We start from the raw sequence: 8736 nt of genomic DNA on the forward strand, positions 1-8736 counted from the left end.
TAACTACAATTGATCAATTGGAACAACGGTTCTTTTTTTCCAATTTCTAACAGTTCTGGACGATATCCAATAACCTTATCATCACTCTTCTTCCCCTCATCAACAAGGGAGCGTGAGGAATAAACAATTTGAAAAGGCATCAGCGAATATTTCACATCTATTAACTTTGTGATGCCTCATTCCATACGAGTTGATGCTTTTCTTTGCGCTGAAAATAATCGTTCAAAAATAAACTATGTCGCTTTATCATATTCTGTGTGGGACGTACTCACGTCACCAAAACAACAAAGTTAACAAACAAACGTATAAATCAATATGAATTCATTTAAACAGCAGTTTAAAGTTCCCGTTGTTCTCCCAGCTCGCCGTGGCCTCTCTCATTTCAGGAACATCTGGAGGATCTCGGAGTGGAAGTGAGCACTGGAGTAGAGGAGTCGGCACACGGATTCCATGTCTTCAAATTGGTTGTCTAGAATAGGGGTGTAGCAGACAAGCAGTTAATGAAACAATTTGATTTAATTGATTATTAAAAAATAAATGATTTTGAGGGGGTCGTGTCCACCAAGAAGTTTTTAGCTGGACAGCCTTAAAAAAAAAAGCTAAAATAGCAGGTTGACATCTTGTAACCTTGTAGATCGGCTATTTTCGAAAAAGTTACTCCACCTTGTAGATCGGCTATTTTCGAAAAAGTTACTACCATGGAGTGCTTTTGCTTTGGTGCTTTGATACCAGTACTTTAGCATTTTTATTCAAGTAAAGTATTCTGGTAACAGAGTATGCCAGTATTATCTTATTGATATTGTGGTATAGCTACTTTTAAGCACATCTTCTACTTTCAACCTTATCTTCATATAACTGGTCCTCACTGATGCTCATTATAAGATGGAGCAATTTCCATCTACTCACTCTGCATCTCATTGGCTACGGACAGTTCAGAAACCTGCCTACCCCGCCCGGCTTCCCTCCCCCTGAACACGGGCCAATTGTGTTCGTATAGACGCTCGACATGAAGTGGTCCTTTAAGTACAGAAATGTACTTAAAGGAGGATCAGGAGGCTGTGTGCTGCCTGACCTGCCATGATGAGCTCATACATCTCCATGGTGAGCTCGGAGAAGGTGCTCTCCAGGCCCTCGATGAAGGCCTTCCTGGCCTCGTTGGTGACGAACACCTGACACAGGTTGTGGACCAGCTTCACCGCCCAGCTCATGCAGTAACCGTCTCTCTCACACACCTGAACAACACAATACAACACAGTAGAGATGTAACCAATGCCATTTTTCTCCTTCCCAATACCGATTCCGAAAACCCATAACTTTATCGGTCGATACCGAGTACCTATCCGATACCAGTGTGTGATTTAAACATATCCAGGACAGTGGTTCTCAGAGTGGGGTCCAGGGACTCTCAGGGTTCCTTGAGGGGGTTCCAAATGGACCCTTACAGGTGTGTAACTCTGAGAGTGTACAAATGGAACCAAATGGACCCGTAGAAGACACAAAGAGTGTCCTTTGTGTCTCCTACCGGAACCACTGCCTACCGGTCCACTGGTCATCAAATTATTGGCTTAAGAATGAAACAAAAACAAAAAATGTCTATGAATTCAAGTTTCCATGGGGTGACTAATTGATAGAAAACAAGTTATTTTTTGGGTGAACAATCCCTTGTTTTGTTTTTTTGCTTCTCGATTATTCGATCAATCAAAAAAGTAATTCATGGACTAATCGCTGAGAAAATAATCACTATATTGCAGCCCTAATTTGATCCTTTTACCATGACAATGTTGATGATGAGTCTGGAGATCTCGGAGAGTCGTCCGTTGAGTGCCTTGCTGGTGAGCACGCTGTAGCAGAGGTTGCTGCCGCACTGCAGCAGCAGGCAGGCCACGTTCTCCACGTGCCAGGCCTCTGGAACAACTGCAACACACAGACAAACAGGCTATGGATATCGTCGCTGTCAGGCAGAAACCTCTCATCTCCATATTCTAACTTTTTTTCGTATGTAAATTAATGCCCTACTTGATCGTACTACAGCGTCACACAGAAGCATCAAAAGTAGCAGATCTACAAGATTGAAACGTGGCGCGAAGCAACTTGTTTTGAGTTTGTAGATCTGCTACTTTTGGTATTTTTTTATTTGAATCCTGAAAAGTAACAGTTTTGGAGACATGAGGTTTCCACCCGACAGAGACGATATGATGTTCAATTCAATATCACACTGGTTTTATATCCTACCAGGACCTCTAGTACTGCTGGTTTTATATCCTACCAGGACCTCTAGTACTGCTGGTTTATATCCTACCAGGACCTCTAGTACTGCTGGTTTTATATCCTACCAGGACCTCTAGTACTGCTGGTTTATATCCTACCAGGACCTCTAGTACTGCTGGTTTTATATCCTACCAGGACCTCTAGTACTGCTGGTTTATATCCTACCAGGACCTCTAGTACTGCTGGTTTTATATCCTACCAGGACCTCTAGTACTGCTGGTTTTATATCCTACCAGGACCTCTAGTACTGCTGGTTTTATATCCTACCAGGACCTCTAGTACTGCTGGTTTTATATCCTACCAGGTAGTTAGATGCATTCATCATTTTAACTAGTTAATCAGGGACTTTAGGGATGTTAGGCGAATGCAGGCAAACTCCTGGTAGGAAAGAGAAGTAGCAGTACTAGACTAGGTCCTTTAATAACGTTTGCAAGGAAAAAAACGCGTCGCTTCGCGCTGCGTTTCGAGCTGAGTTTCGAGCTTGTGGATCTGCTACTTTTGATGCTTTTGTGTGACGCTGTAGTGTGATCAAGTAGGGCGGTCATTTACGAAAAAACACAAAAAGCCCTACATCAATAGTTGATTAACTAAAGTTAGTTGGATTAACCGTTGCACCCCTACTTGTTAGCCAATATGGATACCCAGTCCTACCAGTGAGTTCCTCCAGTATAGCCAGCATGGTGTCAGTGGACCAGTCCTTAAACTGCTGGTCACCATGCATCAGGAAGACCACCCTGGACAGGTCCAACAGAGCAGTGCGGTGCACACCCGTCTCCAGCATGTCCTGCCAGCCAACAGAACCTGGAGGGAGCCGACAGTGGTGGGAAATATCTTCATTTACTCAAGTGCCACTGTACTCAAGTACAGGCTTGAGGTACTTTACTTGAGTATGTCCCATTTTTCAATACCGTCACCTTGCTAAAGAATTATGGCATAAGTAATTTTTTCACGTTTTCAACCAAATACAGACTATATGATGTTTCTTAATCCTTTCAACTGAAAAGTTTAGAACAATATATATATATAACACTGTGTGTCAATTATGTAACATAAGAGGATTAAATTACTTGGCCAATTTATGTGTTGACTTGTAGACCTGACTTAGGCCAAATTATTAGGCAAAAATGTTTTGCTAAGTCACATTTTTTTTGACTTACGTAAAATAAAATAGCTTAGGAAACATGATCTTGAAAAAAAACATTCATGCTTTTATTTCGTCTCGCCTAAGACTACTGCAACTCTCTATACTCCGGCCTATGCAAAAAAGTTGTATCCCGTCTATAACTAGTTCAGAGCTCTGCCGCAAGATTGTTAACAAATACTAAGAAGCGTGACCATATCACTTCTATATTGACTGCTCTCCACTGGTTACCTGTGAGCTTCAGAAGGGATTTTAAGATTTTACTTTTTTTAAAGGCCTGCATGCTTCTAAGTACATTATGGATTTGCTGGAGCCCTACAAACCAGGGGTTTGTAGGGCAAACCTATGACCCGCCTCGCTACTCGGGGTGGTCGGGCTTTTGCGGCCCGGGCACCTAGGCTTTGGAACGCCCTCCCTGAGGATCTGAGATTAACACAATCAGTGCTCTCATTCAAAACTCTTCTGAAAACACACCTTTATGTTAAGTGTTTCTCTTAGGGCTACAGTATCTGCCTTTCATTGGCACCTCTACTGCTGTCAACGGTTTATTCTGTTGATAACGTGTTGTTGATTTTATTGTTTGCTGTTTGTAACATGTCTGCAAAGAGGTTTGGTGTGTAGAGGAGCTTTAGTTGGTTAAAGGTCTGAAAATACACATGAACATGAATCCAACACATTAATAGAAAAGATAAGTCGACAAGCCAAAAAACATGAATTTACACAACACAGTTTAACATAATCTTATACAGTATGTAGTGGGGGTCCCTGCTTCATCTCTCTCTCTCAGCTAAGGGGTCCTTGGACTGAAAAACGTTGTCATTGAAGACCCCTGTATCAAGCCATTTAAAAATAAACCCACAACGTGATTCATTGAACGGTGTGTGTGTCTTACCGTCGTTCATCAGGGGCCCATAGAGGATGAAGAGCAGGCGTGCCTGGCTGACCATGGGCAGGGGCTTCAGGATGTGCGTGAGCCAGAACAGGAAGTCTGCGCCATCGTGCCACCACGGGTCCAACAGAACGTGACGGCAGAAATTACGCACCTGCAGCTCCAGGAAGCGGTTCTTACCTGGAACACACAGCGACAATAACACGGTGTTGACGTTAGATGAATTCCAAAATGTGGAATGCACTGACACCGTTCATTAAACCCATTGAGAGCTGAGGCCTAATTCTAATGCCTCCTAATCACATTTTGAAGATTTTTCAAAAATGTTCCAAAATAGCAGATAATCAAGCTCTTTAAGCTCTTTATCGATATACAAGCTCAAGATTTTTCAAAAATAGCAGATCTACAAGCTCGTAGCGCGGAAAATGTGTGCACATTTTTGAATATATGTATTTTTAAAGCGAACATTTCAAATCTTTGCTGTGCGGTTCAAAACTCAACTCAAATCTTTGCTTCTGGGGGTTCCTGGAACAAAATATTTTGAGATGGGGGTCCGTGGCCAAAAACATATACATTTTGGGGGTCCTTGACATGAAAAAAGTTTGAGAACCACTGACAGAGAAACATAGTTTTTTTTTCAAAAAACGGTTAGAATTTAGAGGACATTTTTAGAATCGGCTTCAGGTCTTAATGGGTTAACAGTAAGGCGTAAACAATCACCTGGTTGTCCAGCGACTGCTGACTGGATTTTCCGTGGCAAGCCTGTGATTTCACACATGAAGCTGAACACCCTGGGGTACTCCAGCTTGTCCCAACCGGCAATCAGGGTCTGTTGAACAGCAAAAAAGGTACACAGCAACACATGTTATATTTAGGTGTTCATAGAATGTGTAGCCCTACATAATTTAATGCCAAACAAATCGGGTATCTGAACCTTTATCTACTAGCTATGTTTTAGTGTTCATATCCGTAGCTGAATGGTTAGAGAGCCCGCCTGGGAAGGTTCGATTCCCAGGCCACAGCAATGTGTCCAAGTGTCCCTGAGCAAGACACTTAACCCAGCTGTAACTGCTCCCAGAGATACAACCAACGGCTGGCTGCTGGGATCCTAGAGTTCAGTGGTTCTCAAAGTGAGGTTTGGGGACCCCCAGGGGGTCCCTGAGGGGGTTGCCCAGCAAAATGTGTTAATACAGCATCACAATAATTTGAACGCCTTTATCCATATTTTATATGTTGGCTATTCAAAAACAATTGAATAATTTAGCACAATTTTTAAACATAACTCTTCTCTTCTGGGGATCCCTGACACAAAACCATTTCAGATGTGGGTCTGCAGCCAAATATACATCAATTTGGGGGTCTTTGACATGAAAGAGTTTGAGAACCACTAATGTACTAGACAGTACTGTACTGTATGTGATGTGATGTGATTACCTTGCTTATTGTAAGTCACTCTGCTAAATGCCTAAAATGAAACAGTAATTGTATGGAGTGGACTTTCACCTTGAGGAAGGCTCCGTAGCAGGAGACGCCATAGCAGCCTGTCACGCCTGCAGCACACGGCTCCATCATGAAGCAACCCACCTGACAAGGGATAGATTTGTTTATTCATCGAACACAGTTCCTATATGACGGGGTCTAAGCTTTTCCCAATGGTTATTCCAATAGAAAACATAACTCTGTGACCCAGGGGTAGTGGGAGTGACCTCAGGACTTTGGTGCTCTATATTAATACTGACAATGAATAAATACTGTTAATTAATGTGTCACAAACAATGGATATGCATGATTATAATTCATAATATTTTTTATCATTATTTATTTTAGTCCATAATATGATTGTTCCTCCCTCACCTCTCCTTGTGTTACAGTACCTGTGAGAACTTGCTGAAGGTAAATTTCAGCCTGTCCTTTGTCGGGAGTAAGAGGGTGCATCTCTTGAACAACAAACCTGAAACAATTGACCAAAAAAACCAAAACATTTTCACAATGTGTTAGTACAAATATGTATTATTAACAGTAGTAGTAGTAGTAGTATGGTTATGGCGATGACGACGATGAATATGATTAACAACAACAACAGCGAACCAGAGACCTTCCGTTTCCCAGACCCTTTCCAGGCCACAACCCTCCAAAATAATCAATCATATTTGAACTGAGGACCCCCCACCCTGACAAGCACTTGGAATTGTAGGCATTACATTTATTAGTTTGACGCGGTTCCACAGATAGATATTGTGAAAATAGCCCGAACTACAAGCTCACAAAGCGCCTCGCACTGCGAGGCGCTTTGTGAGCTTGTAGATCGGCTATTTTCACAATGTTTGCCTCTTTCTCACGTAATATTTGGTCTAAAGGTCCTTACACACCGGGGCGATTTTTTCGTGCGAATAATGCGTTTTTTTTAAAAACCTTATAAAGTCAATGGCTCCGTACATGGAGCGAAAAAGCGAAAAAGCGAAGCGAAAAAGCGTCTTTTAATTATTCGGAACGAGTCCGAATTTTGCGTATATTCGCTATTTTCGCCGGTTCGCCCCGGTGTGTAACAACCTTTAGGGTCTTAAAAGTAATTAAATTGTCACTTAAGAAATGTGCACCCTGTATACACTTATACTGTACAGTATGTTGGTTTGTTTACTATTGAGTGAGAAAACAATGTTGGACATTAAGGTAAATGGGGACCCCCCCAAAATCATCTGGGGACCCCCCCCCCCCCCAGTTTGGGAACCACTGCCTGAGATACCTGCTCAGCTATGTATGGCCTCCCCTTATGGCACCAACGCAAGGCGGGGCTACTAGTAACACATCAACCACAAACCATTTGGCTGAAAATCAGCTAACTCACAATATTCCCTGACTTTTTTCCTGACAAATAAGTAATAGAAATCAATTCAATCAAGTCAATACTGAGGCTGCTGCTCACCCAGATCTCTGTAGTGCTGCATGGTGGCATGGTGGTCGTAGGACAGGTCGGGCGCGTAGTGGAAACCTTGAACGATGGCCCTTCTTCTCCAAACCACACTGGAGATGTGGTCCATGACGTAGCTGTTGGTGTACTTGGACACCATGCTGAACACACTGATTTCCTGCACTGGAACACGCACGCACGCACGCACACGGACGCACGCGCACGCACACGCGCGCACACACACACACGCACGCACGCACGCACGCACGCGCGCGCGCACGCACACACACACACACACACACACACACACACACACACACGCACACACGCACACACACCGATTACTTTTTTGATCGAATAATCAATTTATCAGCATATACATGAATTTTATATATCAAGGAATCAATGTGACGATTAACAACTTGAGCTCTGTTTTATATCTTCTTTATGACACGTTGTGAGCTTGTAGTTTGGTTATTTTCACTATTTTTTCAAATCAATTATTCTATTGAAATCACTTCTCTACGTGAAAAAGTACTAACTACAGCAACTCAAAATATACCGGCCACTTGATAACAAACAGTATGAAGAGCTCATGATTAGTTTTCTGAAAAACCTGTGTTGCTATATCAGTGGTGCTCAAACCTTTTCATGTCAAGGACCCCCAAAACTATATGTATTTGGCCGACGACCCCCATCTCAAAATATTTTGTTCCAGGGACCCCCAGAAGCAAATATTTGAGTAAAGACATTTTGCTTTCAAAATATATATATTCAAAGATTTGCAAATATCTACAAGCCGTGCTATGAGCTTGTATATCTGCTATTTTTGAATAGCCAAAGTATAGAATAATGGTTAAAGTGGTTCAAATCTAAAATGATACAGATGCTTTACCGGTTTTAATCGGTCAAAACCTACAGTACACTTACTTAGTAAACTGGTGAGTTGACTGAGTTGTACTTGGACCGTTTGTAGACGCCCATTTGTTGTGCAATATTTTTTGACACTATCAAAGCACAACGTTAGTTTTTAGGCCAATAATAAGCCATGCCATGCTGGCAAAAAAACGACTTACCAGACAGTCTATGTAAGATCATGTCGAACACTCCCGGGGGAAGCCCCTCAAAGAAGCCATCGCTGGTGTTGTGTTGGCTGGTTGTGCTTTCACTGCTGTTGTTGTTTTGGGTCCAGACACTTCCAGTGGTGGTGGTGTGTCGGCTCCTGGTAATCATGGTTCCACTGGTGTTGTGTTGGCTTCTGATAGCAGAGCTGAACCATTTGGGAAGATACAGTATGTAACAGTGTCCTTTTTTTCTGTTTTTTTTTTGCACACATTTACAATGAATACTTTACATCAGTGGTTCTCAAACCTTTTCATGTCAAGGACCCCTAAATTGATATTGTATTTGGCCACGGACCCCATCTGAAAAGGTTTCGTGCCAGCAAAGAAGTTCCCTAAAAGAGAAGTTGCAGGTTTCTCAAAATAGGTTGGTCAGGCTTGTCTTGGGGCTGTCTGCAAGGGACCATGT

General features: G+C 42.4%; 1 protein-coding gene across 1 annotated transcript; it reads right to left on the reverse strand.

Moving 5' to 3' along the window:
• Positions 1-377: 377 nt before the first annotated feature.
• On the reverse strand, positions 378-7366 carry LOC311064256 (F-box only protein 47-like; the record flags this gene model as incomplete). Its single annotated transcript, XM_084084090.1, has 9 exons — positions 378-469; positions 1073-1232; positions 1772-1914; positions 2920-3069; positions 4302-4478; positions 5019-5127; positions 5802-5882; positions 6173-6249; positions 7222-7366. The coding sequence occupies 9 exons, from the start codon at positions 7364-7366 to the stop codon at positions 378-380; spliced, it is 1134 nt and encodes a 377-aa protein (XP_083940216.1).
• Between the last annotated feature and the right edge of the window lie 1370 nt (positions 7367-8736).

The sequence above is a fragment of the Gymnoscopelus microlampas genome (assembly GCF_963454915.1).
Source record: "Gymnoscopelus microlampas genome assembly, chromosome: 17".
NCBI classification, from domain to species: domain Eukaryota; kingdom Metazoa; phylum Chordata; class Actinopteri; order Myctophiformes; family Myctophidae; genus Gymnoscopelus; species Gymnoscopelus microlampas.